Below are 18,498 nucleotides of genomic sequence, written 5' to 3' on the forward strand. Positions count from 1 at the left end.
TCCTCTTAATACAAAATTACAAGACCTATAGAAGTGAAGTACAATAATCCTACATAATCGTGAATAAAATAGCATAACATGTTGACCAAATGATAACTCTCATCTTGATTTTGATGATAAAAAACTTAATTGATTTAACAATAGAAATTCTAGCATTTCAGATGCAAATCCTTCAAAAGACACAAAAGTAAAGGTCTATGCAAAGAGCCGACAAAAGCTTCTCAAAACTTTAGACTATACAATTGTGTCAAAGTGAACGTGAAGAAACACCCTTAAAAAGAAGAAGCAAAGAATTGAATACTAGAGTTTAGAAAGTCTTGGGTAATCACAAAAAATCATTCTATGTAAGAGAGCAGCGCCAAACCTTCTAAATTGAGGTACAATGAAAATATTTGGAGCCTTAGGACAAAATTCTATTTCTACATGTTTTATCGATACATACACATATTTTAAACAGGTTAGAATCAATTAGGATAATTTTTAATCATGCTTTAAAAACACACTTAGAGAATTGGCACTTGATTGATTGATCAACATTTGCCAATGATCGATCAACCTTATGTGCACAAACTAAAAATATAAAGCATGATCGATCAATCCAGAAAGAGTAGTTTTTGTGTAACCAAAATGTTCAAGAAAGGGAGGCATAAAAAATGAAGTTTTTGCATCTATGAAGAATTGCGTATGTGAAAAAAAAAAAAAAAAATTGAAGACCAATAATCTTTTTCATTGCAAAATGAAGTTATAAACTCCAGTTTGAGGGGAAGTGTTGGGGAGCAGATATAAAAATGTTTTACATGACTTTCACAATAAGAAGTCTTACAAATCCAAAATTATTATGGAAATAAATCTCATAGAAGGGTTTCAATTAAAATGTGTTTTAGTTATGTTAATCTTCTATTTATATTCAGTTGTTTAATTATACTAAGACTTGTATTTTAAGCGTTAGACTTTGGGGGTATAATTGGAACAAAGATAGTTTAATTGTAATTAGATTCTACTACTCTCTTATATTATAAATAAAGACTCATGTATTCAAATTATAACAAGTTAAGATTTTTTCTTTTCTAGAAATTCAACAATAGGAGATAAAAATTTATTAGGTTAACCCAACCAAATAGCCTAAATTCTTGTCAGTTTGACGAGCTTAGATAATCATAAGCTTCCCAAAGATTCCAAATAATCTAACCTTATCTAAAGTCTAAGACCCTCAAGCATTCATCATCCATGCCAGCTTCAAGTTAAACAAAGGAAGACATCATAAAATTCGTTCACCTTTATTTCAATTTCTTCTTCCCCATATGACAAATTACAGGAGCATCACCCAACGCACACAAGACAAAGATCCAATAATGGAGATTGGAATTTATTCACAAAATGACTTAAAACAGGGAAAAGTCCAACGTGAACGAGCACACATTGCCTCATGCCACTCATACTGATGAACAGTGTTGACAGAAATATTTAGTAGTAAACTAATAATACTGAATGCCCTCCACATCACTGAATGCAGGTTTACCACAGCTTCAGCCATTCCAAGCAAGGGCAAAGTCCCCAGCAAAACTGAGAGGGGTAGTCCTTTATGTACACATCTCTGCTCAGTCCAATTATGTAGAAACTGAAGTAACGGTTGTTTTTCGTCATGGTGACACGAGTAACTGGGACAACCGAGACTGTGTGCCTCTCACATATAACCCTTGCAGTCGGTGGCACTGGAGGCCTGTCTGCTATAACCTCTGATGAGAATTTGTTGAGAAGGAAAGAGTCCGCGAAATAGGCAGGTGTGCATTGGTGAGCTTGGGTGTTACATAGTTGTACTCCTCTGGCCCTATGGAATACGTCATCTGGGACTGAGGCAGCACCACTAGATGCACTCACTTTTCGGGTAGAAAGCGTCCTCCTGCATGAACTCAAGTAGATTATATGTAGGTCATGACACTAACCGAGTATGAACTAGATATACAAGCAATCCTCATATCTCTACATGCAAGAGTGGAGCCAGGGTGAAATTGCACCAACAATGCCCTCTGCCGCATTGCCTACGCCCTTCCAGAAATTTCTGGCTCGGCCACTGCCTAGTTACTGCATACTCCATGGTCAATTAGTGTAAAGGTAACTTTATGCTTTGAAGTATAATTTGAGGCCCATCTTAGAGTCCTTTAACAGTGATACTCTTTAAAGTGAAGGCAACAGATGTGGCAAACTGTTCTAAATAAATTTGCCACGATGAATCCTTTGAGTTTGGCAATATCAGCTGCAAATTCTGGGCTCTAAAGTACAGAAAGGGAATAGCACTCAACATGAGCTGTTCATTTGAAACTAAAAAGCCAATCCATGAACTTGGTTCATTTGAACTTATCAGACATCTCAAGTGATAGAAATAAATCAATCAACAAAAAATTTAAAGAGGAGTAGGTACCATCTAACAACAGCAGTATTGCATGTGAGCAGAGAACCTTTCCCTGCACATGTGTCACATTTGATTAACCCTTGAGATCCACATGTTAAACATGGAAGTTTTCCCTCACCCTTGCAGTTCAAGCACCTGCATATAACAAGAAAAAAGTCCCGTGAACTTATGAGCTTCAAATATGACGAATCTTCTCTATGTGGCTAGAATCGTCTTACTTAGTGTCAGAACCATCTCTGTGAGCAATCAGACCCCTCCCATGGCAAGCAGAACATGGGGTCATCTGCTTTTCCTTGTAAAATCCAGGTTCTAGTGCTGCATTGCATGTAGGACATGGCACGTCTCCTCGTCCTTCACAACCTGCTAGTTTTACTTATTAGAATAAAGAAGAAACAACATCAAAGATAATTATTCTCTCAACGCATGCCTTAGAAATGCACAGGCGATTATTGACAGAAAACAACAAGTGAAAGGCACAGATTGCCAATTCCATTAAAACAGTTATTCGAGATATCGTAATGTCAAGGTCATGAGTAGCACAAGTAGCACTGAGTTTCAGAAGAACCAAAATTTCCATCCTTCCTTTTACTTGATGATTAAATTTTGGAAAAATAATATTTTAGAATATATAAGTATTTATCTTAAGAATTTTAAAAGCCTCGAGCCAGAACATGTTGCAATGTCCAGAAGGGCACTCTCACCAGTTGCTTCCTTTCAATTCTTTTGACAACATCTTAAGAAAAAAAAGTTACTTTTGCTGAGTCATCTTTACCTGAGCATTTCTCAACAGCTTCAGAATGAGGTATTTTAGTCCTTGTTTCTTTATGTGGAATGAATAATAGAGGGAATTCAGACCTCAAATCCAATTCCCATGTCCCCAGCTCAGGCTCATTATGCCTCCCATCAATTTGGCCACCAAGGTACGGCTGTATCTGTCTCATAGTTTCTCTTTCCTCAATAAAAGTTTCTAGAGTTCCAACATAGACATTGCAGTCCTCTACTGCACAAACTTTCCATGTTCGAGCTGGACGACTACCCCAGCAGCAACGGTGGCCAACATGATCGATGAGTAATTCACGAATCTCTACCTCATCCAGTAATTGCCTATCAAAATAATTCACCACATGACAATGAGTACCTAGTCTGTGAGTTCATAAGAAATTTCAAACAATTCAAATAGAAGAACTATCAACGTAAGGATCATTTGAAATCCATACAAGGATCCAAATATACCTTCCAAAAGCCTGTGAATTTCTTCCACCCGTATTCCCTCCATATCCACCTGGGTAGACAATAACTTGTTCTGCCACAATTTACATAGAAAGTTACCCAAGTATCAGAAACATTTCTATGGATGTGATAAAATGAAATTTGGTGGCAACCTATGGTCAGTAAAGCTGGACCCAAGTTCGAATCATTGATATGAAGATTAATGTTCCTCAAGTGCACCGGTATCCCATTTGAGTTCCAAAATCATAGATGAAAAAACTTCCTTGCAGGTTGTTATTTAACAAATTTAAATAAATTCAAAAGAGATATAAAATCTCTGTTCTTATAAGTCCATTCTGAGTTACCCATGACTTTCCAAAGAAACTAGAGTAAAGCATGAAAAACCTTTTCTTTCTTGATTAACCAAATATCAAATCATTTCCCAAAAAATAAAATAAATAAAACAATCATGTTATAATCAGCAGATATACACTAGAACTCCCACATTTGTTTTCCCTCAAGAAAAAGATAAAACCCTCCGAGAAAAAAATTGCCACTCGATCTCCAGTTAAAAGCAATTTTCCAAACTCCCACACGACAGAAGCAATGAAAGAATGAAAAAAGTAAACAAGAGGGGGGAGAAAATTAAAAAAAAAAACGCTCCTTTGCAAGAAATAACATCTTAATTTCCACTGAAGCTTTCCAACATTTTCATAGCCCATGAACTAACATCAGAGGACCACCATATGATCAGAATAGTCCTGCAAAGGCATGCGTTCCTACAAGAACATTGAACCAAAATGATAGGAAAATAGAGAAAAGAATTCCATTATTGCATAATAGTTGAATCCTATACGACTTCTATTTTGTTATCGCAGACTTCCTCAAACTCTATAGTCCCCATCAGCTAAGTTGCGACTAAAACTCCGTGAATGGGCAGTTTGGGTGTTAAAACCGGGAGGAAACCTTCGTCAGGAGCTTTGAGGAATCGCCGTTCTTCACTCAAAATGATTCAGGAGACCTCTATTCCTCAACTAGAGCACCAAACCAGAGAAGGGTCAAATTAAAAACGATATAAAACCGACTTAGAGCAGCCTCTGCAATCTTGTCCACCCAAAGTTTCACAAGAAATCACATGTATAGCTTAATAATGTTGGCTGCATATAACATACCATTGGGGGCAGGCTCGGGAGAGCTGATGAGAGCGCCATGGATAGAAGGGGGATAGTAATCAGAGAAAGACGAGGCCGATCGTATTTCTTCAACGCTAACATCCGCCGCGATAGAGGAAACTGGCGGATACACAGAACCAACCCTCTCAACATACTCGTACGAAGGAGAACCCCATTTCTCCTTCTCTTTATCTAAAAGGCAACAAAGTTTCAGACACCATGAAAAATGACAATCAGAAAAAATAAGGATTCAGGGAAGAGAGGCATTTACCAGCAAGGAGAGGCACGTCCATTGCTCGTGCAAGACTTCCACCAGAGGCCGAAGACTCTTCGTTGCAAAGGAATCCAACTCCAACTGACGATTGATTATCAGCAGCAGCAGCAAGCGATTATATAAGATTAATCCGCTGGCCCACACGTTTAAACTAGTCGTTGAAACCTGCAATACTCGTAAGGAAATGGGGAAAATTGGACTCGGGGAGGTGAAAGCTGTGAAATCCGACGGACGCTAGTAGTAACTCCATATAGCGCAGATGACTTCCGCAAGGTTAGGAGTCGTTTTGGGGAAATTTTCTTGGCATAGATTTCAGCACCAAGTGCAGAGAGTCTAATAAAGCTGCTGACTTTAAAAAAAGAAAATCCATTTCTTTTCACTATCTTTGGGGGGTTTTGTTTTTTATTATAAGAAGTTGCCCTGAAACTTCGACGATGTGACATGGGTTATTGTGTTGGCCTTTATCCTGACGTTTATTTTCTATAGGGCGAGTTAGATTGATTCGGCTCAACTCCAAAACAGGGCTCTAAACAGATCTAGACTTTATCCATATCCAACATATCGGACAACACTTCCTACTTCATTTCATTTCCCCCTTTTTATCCTCTTCCCTGAGTCTCTCTTTCACCTAGCCGTTTTTTTCTGTCCGCCGAACAATCCTAACACTAAGGGCCTATTAGTGCACTCTATAAACGAAAGTGACTCTTGAGGGGTGGTTAGTCAACTTGAAGCCAAAAGATGAAGATCAGCATTACACCATTCATCATTTTACGTTGTTAGTAAAGTGCCAGATTTTATGTCATCTGGATGCTAGGGATGAAGCGGAACATCATCTCCATGTTATAAAAAATGGAAAGTGGTTTCTGACCCTTTTTACCATTCATCCAGATGAAGGAACGCGGGGGTTTGAACCCCTGATGTTTTTTTTTTCTTCCCTCTCTCTCCTTGCACCCCCTCTCTCGCTCTCTTCTCATTTTTCGTTTTTTCTCCCTCTCTCCGCACCCCCTCTCTTGTCTCCCCACCCCTGACGCTCCGCTCCCTCTTCTCTCGAACTCTCCTCTCCGGCCTCCATCTCTGCTCCCTCCCCTCTCTGGCCTCCGTCTCTCGGTCTTCTCTCGGACTCACCCTCTCTCCTGCACCCCCTCTCTCGTCTTCATGCCTCCCTCTCTTCTCTCGGACTCGCTCTCCGTTTTTCTCTCTCGCTTCTCCCTCTCTCTTATCCCTCTCGCCCTCCCTTTCTTCTCTCTCTTCTCCCTCTCTTCTCCCTTTCAGCCTCCCACTCCCTTCTCTCTCTCGCTATTCTCTTTTCTCCTAAAATACCTTCTGATTTCGTTCGATTTCCCCATTTCGATTTTGATTTTGATATTTGGGCATTGATTGCTTAATTTCTACTGCGATTAGGCATCGATTTCCCCATTCGGCTTCGATTTCACCCTCCAGCTTCGGTTTTTCCCAAATTTCAGAAGGTATGACTAAACCCTAATTTTTTTTCATTAAATTAGTATTTTATTTGATTTAATTTTAGTTTTAGTGCCTAATTGGGGGTTATTTGTGCATAATTGTGGGATTTAGGGTTACAGTTTAGGGTCTAAATTCTTGATTCGGGTTAGGGTTTATTTTTAGGGTTTGGTGCTCGTTATTTAAGGGACCTAGAATTAGGGTTTAGGGTTTATGGTTAAGGATTTATGGTATTATTAGGGATTAGGGTTTTTAAAGTTTTGGGGGTTTTGTGTTTTTAAGCTCTAGAGTTTTTTGGGTTTGGGGTTTGGAATTAGGGTGTAGGGTTTAGGGTTTAAGGCTTTTAAGGTTTATGGTGCAATGGATGATACAGACAACGACGATTGCGAAAGTCTTGAGGATGAGGGTAGCCAAGTAACAAGCTTTCGGAGGCAGCGTCCATTAGAATCCACAAGAGCTGCACAATTTCGAAATGCCATATTGACTTCCATGTGGTACGATAAATGATGGTTGTATCTTATTACTTTTGAACATGTGTCGTTCATATGTACTAAACTTGTGACTTGATGATTTTTATATTAAAGGCACAAACTCGTTATTTGAATAATCTTTCTTTTAGGTTATTAATAAAGTTGTATATGTAATTATTTAATATTTTTTTCAATTTTATTACTATATTAAACTTCATATTTAAGTCTCAGGTAAATAAAATATAATTAAAGTATGCAATTGATTAATTAATTATTTTTAATTTTGTCAAAATATATTATTAATTAATACCATGTAAAAAATCTATCTTATGTTATTAATATAAAATTTTTTATTTATTAATCATATTTATTTTTTATTTACTCTATTGTATTAGTGATTTAATAGTGGTAATTAAAATATTGTTAACTCAAGCACTTGGTTTAATTAACTCATTTTTATAATTAATAAAATCAATGGTTTTAAATTTAATGGAAAAATATTTTTAATTAATAATATGTAAAAATATATAGTGTGTTAAAGTTAGTATTTGATAGATTTTTCCTATTTAATCTTGACTTTTTTATGTTAAAGAGCACCATATATTATCAATAAATTAATAACTTAAATGTATTATATTCATTTATATTATTTTTAACTTTATTTAATTATTTTTTATGATTAATCATGTGCACAGTTAATTGACTCACGTAATTATTGTATTAATGTACAATAAAAAGTAATCTTTAACTAATATAATATATAATTAAATTAATTAGTACATTAATATATTTTAGTTATACATTAAATTAGTTATTCGTGTAGTAATAATGTTTATTTTACCTAATTTAATGTTTAAGTATTATATTTTAATTAAGTATACTTTACAAGTTACTAATTCTCTTATTTTTTGTGTTTTCCTCATTTGGGTGCACTAACACTGGAAATTGTTTTCCTGTGGACATGAACTTGTCCACACTAACACCCATTTTGAAGATGAAGATCATGTAGATGCATGAGATGAAGATGAAGATGAAGATCAAATTTTATGTTCGTTGACTAACCCCCCCTTAATGAGACCAGTTAATTCATTTTCACTCACTCGACGATACGTTTGCCTCTCGCTCATTCCATGAAGATGACACTCTCTCTTATTCGCTCATCATCCATCTACCAGTCGTTGTGCACGTTAATGTGGAAGTTCTTTTTGTCTCTTTGTTAATAGCCTCGAGCCACATCTCTTTCTCCTTCTCGATTAGTAGGTGGCTGCTAATTCTTATTCTTGGAATTATATATTCTAATCACATTTTTGTTTGTTTTCTGAAACTGCGTGATAGTGGGAAACCTGATTTTTTGGGGGAATTGTTTGTGGAGCCTCGTTATTACTAGTGATCCATGAATGTGACTTAATTAGATTAATGCTATTACTGGCCTCCTTTTGTGTTCACCTGCTAGTATGTTCTTTTACTAGTTCTTTGTTGAGTAAATTCACTTTCGCTCCAACTTCCCTAGTGAAAGTAATCCTAACACTAACAGTCTGTTTGTGTTCACCCGCAAGTATGCTCTTTCTTTTACAAGTAGATCTTTATATCATGAATTTTTCAATAAAAACATAAATGAAACTCATGAACATACCTCTTTACATGGCGTCAATTTCCAGCATACGGCATTTATCGTCTCCGACGAACAGAGTGAACGGCGTTATCTCATGTATCACAGAGGCTCGTCGATGGCAACATTCAGGCATGCCTCTACTAGACCAAACCCCCTCTTATAGCCTCCTCTCCATCAAAGGAGACCACCAAACCGACGGGAAATTGTAAGGTTGTAACCGACGACCACCTTCAATGGAAAACCAACGACAGACGGGTCACTTAAGTGACGGTTCGTGAACCGTCTAGGTGACGATTCATGAACCGTCTTACATTCTCCCACTTGACCCATACGCCTACTGAATATGTATCAATGATTATTGATACATCTTCAAGAATATTTTCCATAGATATAATATCCTTATACTCAACAAATTACATGAATCGTAGCGGTAAGTCCTTTAGAGCCAGTATTACCTTCCACGTATTACAATGCAACTGTCTCCTTTGAATGAGAACCTTATGTGGCACATTTCTTTATGAATGAACTTTTATAATGCTCATTCTGGATCATCTTATATTGTCATTCTCTAAACTTTATGTATACAACCAAATAAGAGAAGACACAAATGAACTTAATGGAGCTATTCATTGACAAAATTGCGATACAAACATAAAGTGAATCTCAATTATAGAAATTACTTAATAGAACTGAGTCTCATATGTTCAACATGTCCCTTATAAGCAATGGATGGTAGACCTTTTGTCAACGGATTAACAATCATTAATCCGGTGCTGATGTGTTCCACAACACTTTGTTTGCTTTGACATGTTCTCAAATATTTAAAAACTTTATCAATATGCTTACTACGACTTTCGCTCTTATTGTTCTTGGCCAAAAACATTGATGCGGAATAATCACAGTAAATCCTTATTGGCTTAGAAATTGTGTCAACAATTTCAAGCCCTGAAATAAAACTCCTCAACCATATAGCCTATGATGATGCTTCAAAACATGCTATAAACTCTGCTTTTGTAGTAGAAGTAGTAATCAAAGATTGTTTTGCACTTCTCCAAGAAATGGTTCCTCCATATAATAAGAAGACGGATCCTGATGTCGACTTTCTCGAATCAAGGAAGCCAGCAAAATTAGAGTCTGAATATCCAATCACTTCCAGATGATCAAATCGTCTGTACGTAAGCTTGTAGTCATTAGTCCGCTGAAGATATCGCATGACTTTCTTTGCAGTTTTCCAATGGTCCAAACCAGGATTACTTTGATATGTGCCCAACATTCCTACTACATACGCACTGTTGTCGCCGTGAAAGAAGAAGACGTTGTCGTCGCCGTTAATGAAGAAGATGATGTTTGCCTTTCTCTTCAGTCTTCGCTGTCACCCGAACTCCGACAGAACTCTCGAAAGCCATTGCCGCTGAACCACCTTCCAGTGATCTGCACCAGCGTCGCAGACAGAGAAGACGAAGGTGATAGTTTTAATTTTTATCTAAACATAGGAACTATTGTTCCTTTATTTTATTTTATTTTCTGCCGAGCATGATTCAGATTCAGATCGGATCGAGACCCAAAACTGATTCAACCTAACAGACCAGACCAAAATCCAGATCTGGACTCGGACCGAGACTGAGACCCCCAAAAAATGAGTCAACCCAACAGATCAGTCCAAAATCCAAACCAGGTCAACCCAGCGGTAGACGAAACCAGAATCAAAGACCCAAACTGGGTCAACCCAGCTATATGAAGCGAACCAGACCAATTCTTTGGGTGTTTTATTTTATTTTGATCATCGTCAATCTCCCTGCATCATGGTGAAGGAATCAACACCGATTATTCATATTCAATCCAAAAACTTTGGTTTTACAACCAGCGTCATTCTTACGGAAGTTAACTACGACGTTTGGTCCTAGATCAATGAGATACAAATTGCAGGACGTGAGAAGCTTGAATATATTATGGGGGAAAACACAAATCCCAAAATAAACTGATGCTTCCTATACAAAGTGGTACGCTAAAAATCAAAGGGTCAAGGGGTAGTTGCTAACCTCTATGTCACCAAATATTATAAAGCGGTATATTCCTTACGTACCACACGCAAAATCGGGAATGCTCTGGTCAAAGATTTCTACAATGGGTCAGATGAATTTCATTAAATCATAGAGTTTTCTCCACCAAACAGACTAGTTGCCCTCTGCCAACATATTATGGTGATCTTGTGGAAAATTTCCAAGAACTTGATCATCATGACAAAATTATAATGAAAGATCCTGATGATATTATCGCCTATAGAAAATTTGTTGAAAGATTGTGTGTACACATTTTCTTAAACAAATTTGATGCAAATTTGAACAAATCTGAGGCAAAATTCTCAGAAAGGGCCCGTTATTAGATCTTGAAGAAACCTATGCTTACGTACATCGTGACTCCGTTCGTAGAACCACTTTAAATGTTGACGTTGATCGTGTAGAGTCATCTACAATGGTGGCACGTCGAGCTAAGCCTAAAATAGCTCGACCAACTGGTCCTACCAGTGATCAAAACTGGGCATCAGGATCCCAGAATCGCAACTATGAGATTGGAGCAGCAAAACCAGAGCATATTTGTACTCACTATGGTGAGATTGGGCATACAAAGACAAGATACTATGAACTTATTGGGTATCCAGAATGGTGGGATCCTACCAAAGCACCTCGCAAACGAAACTCTAAACCAAATAATCATGTTTTTGTTGCAATAGAAGAACCTCCACCTCTCACACAACTGAGGATGCATCAATTTTAATTGCTACATCTGGCAAGGTTTTTAATACTTCTATTCCTAGTAGAAAAAGTGAATGGATAATTGACTTCTGGTGCTATTGATCATATGATCTTTGACAATCATCGTGTTAAAATTATGAAACCATCTGAATAACATATCGTATCTACATCAAATGATATTCCCTCTCACGTTATTGGAGAAGGTTCCATCACCCTCACTGAAAATCTGAGTCTTGATTCTATATTAGTTGTTCCAACCCTCAATCATAATTTATTATTAGTGGCTCAAATAACTCTCACTCTGCATTGTATTGTGATCTTTTTGCCAAACCTTTGTGTTTTTAAGGACATTCGAAATTGGAGGACAAGTGTTTATGGTACTAGAAGGGAGAAGCTCTATTATCTTGATCTGAAGCTAGAGAGTTCTCATCAATTAGCTCAAGCATTCTTCGTGAATAAATCTGCAGATTCTGAAATTTGGTTATGGCATAAACGGTGATTATCTACGTTGATGTATGGCGTCTGGTGATAAATGGTGGTTTGTTTTCTTTATTGATGATCACACCCGTATGACTTGGATTTGCTTAATGAAATAAAAAATTGAAGTTAGTTCATTGTTCAAACAATTTCACAGAAAGATAGGCACTCAATACTATTCTACAATACAAACTCTCTGAAGTAACAATGGTGGAGAATTTTTTAATCAAGGTTTGAAAGAATATCTAGATGATCATGGTATTACTCATCAAACTACTTGTTTGTACACCCTTCAACAAAATGGGGTTACAGAGCAAAAGAATCGCCATCTTCTTGAGGTTGTCTGTGCTTTCTTGTTTGAAGCGTATATGTTAGCTAGTTACTGGGGTGAAGCCATCACAACTGCAGTTTATCTTATCGACCGAATACCCTCGAGTGTGTTACAATTTCAGACTCCCTTGAGTGTTCTTCATGAAACCATAAGTTCACCTGCTGCGCCGAATCTGCCACATAGAGTTTTTGGGTGTGCAGCCTTTGTTCATCTTCATAAGCCATTGAGAAATAAATTGGAACCCCGAGCTCTCAAGGGTGTCTTTGTTGGCTATGATCAACATCAGAAAGGCTATCATTGTTATCATCCTCCCTCTCGCAAATTGTATGTCATTCTTGATGTCGTATTTCACGAAGATAACGTGTATTATTCTACTCCCAAGTCTTCAATTCAGGGGGAGAACAAGATTGAATTGCAGACCCTTGATCATCATTTAGACACCTTGGATACTACAAGTGGTAAGTATTCAGATTATAGTAGTGAACATCAAAATGATACAAATGAGCATGATTCGTAGGATGGAGACAAACAAGACCAAATGGAAGTGATGCAACTAGAGTCTCATCCGACATCTTCCCCCCTTCATAATGTACCAGTGGATCAATTACTTTCTGAGTTCGAGTCCATGTCTGAGCCTCAAGTAAGTTCTGAAACTCAACTAAGAGTGCTACCTCATCGAACCACAAGAGAAAAACCTAGAGTCAATTATGAACCTCTTCTCACCTCAAAATCTCAGTGTCCCATACATAATTTTGTGTCTTATCATAGATTGTCAAAGGCAACTGAAGTATTTTTGAATCAATTATCTGCTATATCTATTCCTAATAGTGTGTAGGAAGCTTTGAAATATCCTAAGTAGAAAGAAGCAATGAATTTAGAAATGAGGTCCCTCCAAAAGAATTCAACATGGGAAGTGGTTGACCTACCTGTAGGAAAGACACCAGTCAGATGCAGGTGCATATTTACCATTAAATATAAAGCCAATGGCACCATTGAAAGGTTCAAAGCAAGGCTTGTCGCCAAAGGATATACTCAAACATACAAGATTGACTACATGGAGACATTCGCACCAGTGGCCAAAATCAATAATGTTTGAATTCTACCATCTCTGGTTGTGAATTTTGATTGGCCCTTATATCAGTTTCATGTTAAAAATGCATTTTTGCACGAAGATTTCCAAGAAGAAGTATATATAGAATTATCTCCTGGATGTATTATACAAACCAAAGGATGCAAACAAGTATGTAAACCAAGGAAATCTCTATATGGTTTGAAGCAATCCCTGAGGGTGTGGTTTGGAAGGCTCACCAATTTTATTAAATCTATCGGATACAAGCAAACAACTCAGATCATACTCTCTTTCTAAAATCCAACAAGGAAGTAATCACAACTCCTATTGTGTATGTTGATGATATGATAGTAATTGGGAATGATCCAGAAGAAAAGAAAGCATTGCAAAGTCATCTTGCCAGAGAATTTGAAATGAAAAATTTTGGCTACTTAAAATATTTTATTGGTATTGAAATGTCAAGATCGAAGGAAGAAATTTTTCTATCTCAACGATAATATGTTTTGGACTTGTTGAAGGAAATTGGTATGACAACATGTAGTCCAGTCTGTACTCCCATGGAAGAAAATCTAAAACTGGGAACATTTAGATCAAGTCCCCCCTAATAAGGAACGTTATCATAGACTAGTCTGGAGGTTAATGTATCTTGCACATGCCAGACCAATTTTAGCTTATGTACTCAGTGTGGTTAGTCAATTTATGCACTCTCCAAGTGAAGAACATATGAATGTTGTCAATCGTATCTTGCGCTACTTGAAATCATCTCCAGGGAAAGGAATTTGGTCACTTGGAGAAGTAAAAAAAAGAGGTGGTGGCTAGATCATCAGTTGAAGCCGAATAAGGGGAATGGCCAAGGCAATATGTGAATTATTATGGATAAAGAATATGATGCAGGAACCCAGTAAGGTAGCATGTGATATTGCCCACAACCCAGTCCAACATGATAGATCTAAACACATTGAAGTTGATATGCACTTAATCAAGGAAAATCTAGAAGAAGGAATCATTGAAGGCGCTCATGTTCGGTCTCAAGATCAGCTTGCCGATGTGCTAATCAAGGCAATGTCTTACCGAGCCTTTAACAATTTTCTTGACAAGTTAGGCATGAGTGATATCTATGTACCAACTTGAGGGGGACTGTTGAGATTTCCTCTAAGATTTCTTCCCTTACAAGGAAATCCTGTAAATATTCCGTTGTTACGGTCCCGGTTCATGGATCGAGTAACACGGCGTGGGATCTGAGGCTCCAGCACTATGAGTGTGTTGTTGGACTCGGTACGGTCAGAGAAAACCCTTTTCTTGACCACGGCAAAGACGGTTTCACTCCTCTTCTTGATGTTGCTCATGCTAGGATTGTAGTCCTAGCTTGGGTAGCCCTTGGCCTACGTTGGGAAGCTCCTTCCTAGCTTCTTTTGGACTCAATGCTAGAAAGAGACTTGCTTGATGCTGCTCGCGATGTAGGAGATGAAATCTCTCAATTCTGGCTCGGTAAGAGAGGGGAAAGCTTTCTCTTCTTGCTGGTGATGGAGAGGAGGCTGAAGCCTCTCTTTGAACGTGGAAAAGGGACAGAAAGTCTCCCTCCCTTGCTCGGTATGAATCAATGGAGAATGGGTCAAGAGTGATGGTGGGATATGCAGATTTTTTAGGAAAATATATACCTTGATACCTTCAAGGGAGATTTCTAACCCTAGAACTCGTCAAGGTGAGTCCCAAGCCTATTTAACCTAATTCTCAATGCTTTCCTTTTCTCTATTTCCTTACCCTTTAAATAGGGTTTGACGTCATAAGTGTTTTAGGACTAAAAATACCCATACTGCCCCTACGAACATAATCCTTACATACTTAATGAAAAATCATACTTAAAGCAATATAAAATATGAATTATAAAACTACTAAACCCGTTGAGTCATTGTCTTCTCCTTTGAGTGACTCAGTGTGCGATTGAGTCCACAACATCCATAAATCCAGTAATTATGTTTTTTTGTAATCCTTGTAATCAATCTTAAACTCTCCATGTATAGTCTATAAAATGGCTATTTAAGCTGACGATGTAAGTAAAATTTACCATTTTATTTGTTGTTTCTATTTATTTTTGCAAGTGAACTTGAGGATGGGATAATATTGGTCGTCCATGGAAGTTATTTTCCTAATGAGTTTTTAAGGGTGGCTAATTAGATCCATTGAGGGTTTCATATGTGTTGGCCTTCTATTTATGTATCCATTTTACGTGAACTATGGATTGATCTTGTCACATAATTTTATTTTATGTACACCAAATGAATACTTATGTTGTTTTCTTATTGTTTGCTAAGCTTTGATAATTGCTATTTTTATTATTAGTTTTTGAAAGTTATTGATTTGGGGAATGTTCAATTGTAGCATTTTCGATTTAGGGAGAGTCAATAACTTTCTACCTTTAGTAGTAGCTTATTTATTAGAAAAAATTTAAAAGTTAGTAATTCTATACTTGGTGGTTTCCATCTAAGTTACTAGCTAGAAATTCCCCCTCTACTCATTATTTTGAACTTAGGAGGTCCCAAAGTAAATGAAAGAAATTTTTGTCCTAGGAGAGTTCCATATGGTGGTGTAACTTACTTTAACAAGTCAATGGCTGGTTTAGAGTGTAATAATTAGGGAGATATGTTGTAACCTGGACAGTTTTGGAAGAACTAATACAACTGTCTTTGACTTTGGTTTTCTTTCTCTTTACTAAGAATGATTTCCTAGTTTTTTTTTCTTACCTCAAGCTAGTTACTCTAATTACAAAACAAAACTCGTAAATTCATGTCCTTCTCTTTGAACTTGAAAACTACGAATGTCTTCGAATTGAAGACAGTAGTGACTGGATCATATTCCAACATTGTCCTTCAAACTTAAGTTCTATAATTTTGCGGCATTATCTCATCTAGGCTTGAACTTTGGGAAGTAAATATTCTTTTTATTGTTATATTTGTTTGTTTCATGTTGCAAATTCTGGCTTATTTCATACATCTCTTGAAATTCTATTGACCATAGCTTATGCTAAACCCCTAATACAACTACCCCACTTTGTAGCGGGTTAGTATGATCTTCCTCCCTAACTGATACCTATAGAGCATCCATAATGTGCACCACTTAAATGATTTCCTGAACTGAGACTTTGTCTCCATTGATGTCATCACAAGTACAAGCCACATAGAACTGTTTCAACACAAACAAAAACTAAAAAAATAAAAAATACACAAGGAATCAATTGACCAATTTACAAAAAAAAAAATCCAGAGATAATTCTGGAATAAGGGAGATTTATGACACTTATTTGGAATCTAGAATTAGGAAACAAAAATTTTTAAATAAAAAATTTCAGACTTTGTCAAAAAGGAAACTAAACTCATAATGGGAAAGACTTTGCTTAAGGAAACTAATGTAGTGTGTGATCAAATAAAAAAAAACTTTTAAGGAAGGAAAGATACTCAAGTTGGTATAATCTTGATTAGATTTTGAAAACAAAAAGAAAATTCAACCAATATTAGCAGACCAAAAAGTGAAGCAAAAAATTCGGCTTAAATTTGGATCTTCACATGCAACATGATACTAACATGACCTTTGATTCTTCCAATGTAGATATCTTCCTCAAGAAAGATCAGATTGAGAAACAGTTTATTAGGATAGAAAGTATACTCAAGTAGATTCTGAAATATAATTATCAATATAAATCTTTAGTAATGTTGGTAAAAGTCGTTCAGGAATTTGAGGCTTTATGTTGTGAAACAAAATTTTTCTGCTGCTCAACTTTGATGCTTCAAATGTCGTTTTTTCTTTCTAGAAAATCTGTTTTCAACGATTCTTTTTGAGTTGGAAACTAGACTCAAATATATTTCTATTGGTATATAATTTGCTATAGGAAACATATGATAAGAGAGTGAAACATCCAATGGAAAATAGGAATTGGGAAAGAAGTTTGAAACTCCTTTTTTTTTTCCTTTTCTTTTTCTCCTTCTTCTTCTTCTTCTTCTTCCTCCCTTTCTTCTCCATCTTCTTATCCCTTTCCATCTCAAATCTCTACCCACTCTAATACCATGTTGATTTATAAGGCCAACATATAAACACAAGATAACTCAAGGGAAGGAGAGAAGATATGAACTCTAGCTCTTAGGAGAGAGGAGGGAAGAAACTAAGGGAGAGAAAGAAGAGGAAAAGAGAGGTGTATGGACAAATTTGAGCCAAGAGGAATAGGCTTTAATGGCCTACCCCATGCCTTAAGGTTGTATTTATAGTTTTAGGAAGGTGCGTACAATGACTACAGTACCCTTATGGCTACATGTTTCAAAAGGAAAATGACATACACCAACTTACATAATTACCATTTTATGCATCACTATGAAAGTTCTTCTTATTTACTAGCCATGTCACCCCTACACGCGTGGTTGTTTCTTACCAAATAACATCTACTATGTCAATACCACGATGAGGAAGAGGAACGTACACAAAACTCATTACTCATTTTTGTAGCTCCCAATTACCTTCAATGAAATGCCTAGTAATAATCATGTATTCTATTTGTTTATTTTGAGAATTTCATAGATCGTAGTAAGACTAATCTTATTAATCATTTTATAAAGTTCTTAATTTTTTTCCTCTGCCTCATACACCTCCACATACTTCTTAATGGTCTTACGGAATATTTTTCCATAATTCACATTTACCATCTCCATTACAAAATTAAATCCCTCCTCTTCTACAATCATAAATGGATGTTCATTCATAAGAATCTAATGAACAATGAGTACTTTCAATCTAGCTTGATCATATTTGCCCTTTAAATCCATAAAAGGAAGGCTAAATGTTCTTTGATCAATATTAGACCACACTGGTTGAAAGTTTATGGTTTATATTTTGTTATTGTCACTTTTCTACTATGACAATGTTTCAAATATCGACTCATATGTAGGTCACTCCACTACTATTAATACTCAAATTAGTTTTACAATGAACACATTGAGCTTTTTTGTATCATCTAGAAGTGAAAATTCTTTAAAATTCCAACCACACACAAGACCTCTTTTGCCTTTTTGTACTCTGGATAGAATCACCTTTTTCTTCATTTGGAGTATAGTTTTAGGGGGACATGATTCTAGTGGAGTTGAGTCATTTTTTGTGATCACACTAGAACTATTGACATCAAATGAGAAGAAGGTATTGACATTCCTACTTTTATAACAACAAAAAAAAAAATTAAAAACATAAAGAAGAATAGCAATCCACACAACAAAGACAAATTAAA

At 36.5% G+C, this 18,498-nt stretch overlaps 1 protein-coding gene across 1 annotated transcript; it reads right to left on the reverse strand.

The window, feature by feature from the left end:
* Window positions 1–1,281: 1,281 nt before the first annotated feature.
* LOC137966346 (uncharacterized) lies at window positions 1,282–5,359 on the reverse strand. The gene is made up of 7 exons (XM_068812929.1): window positions 5,063–5,359; window positions 4,792–4,983; window positions 3,644–3,713; window positions 3,183–3,514; window positions 2,629–2,770; window positions 2,420–2,545; window positions 1,282–1,900 (listed from the first exon to the last, which is right to left on the reverse strand). Exons 1-7 carry the CDS (start codon window positions 5,082–5,084, stop codon window positions 1,516–1,518), a joined length of 1,269 nt encoding a protein of 422 aa, XP_068669030.1. The 5' UTR covers window positions 5,085–5,359; the 3' UTR covers window positions 1,282–1,515.
* Between the last annotated feature and the right edge of the window lie 13,139 nt (window positions 5,360–18,498).

This window comes from Aristolochia californica, unplaced genomic scaffold (genome assembly GCF_029961685.1).
Source record: "Aristolochia californica isolate CCGP_79_NKW_82.1479 unplaced genomic scaffold, dmAriCali1.0.hap1 SCAF_5, whole genome shotgun sequence".
Taxonomy (NCBI): Eukaryota; Viridiplantae; Streptophyta; class Magnoliopsida; order Piperales; family Aristolochiaceae; genus Aristolochia; species Aristolochia californica.

What these genes read in the sequence shown, in the direction of transcription:
- LOC137966346 (XM_068812929.1), bottom strand. Translation starts at nt 5,084, where the DNA reads ATGGACGTGCCTCTCCTTGCTG. An exon ending in AATTCACAGGCTTTTGGAAG is followed by an intron (nt 3,515 to 3,643) that starts GTATATTTGGAT and finishes TTATTTTGATAG; the next exon opens with GCAATTACTGGATGAGGTAG. An exon ending in AGAGATGGTTCTGACACTAA is followed by an intron (nt 2,546 to 2,628) that starts GTAAGACGATTC and finishes TGTTATATGCAG; the next exon opens with GTGCTTGAACTGCAAGGGTG.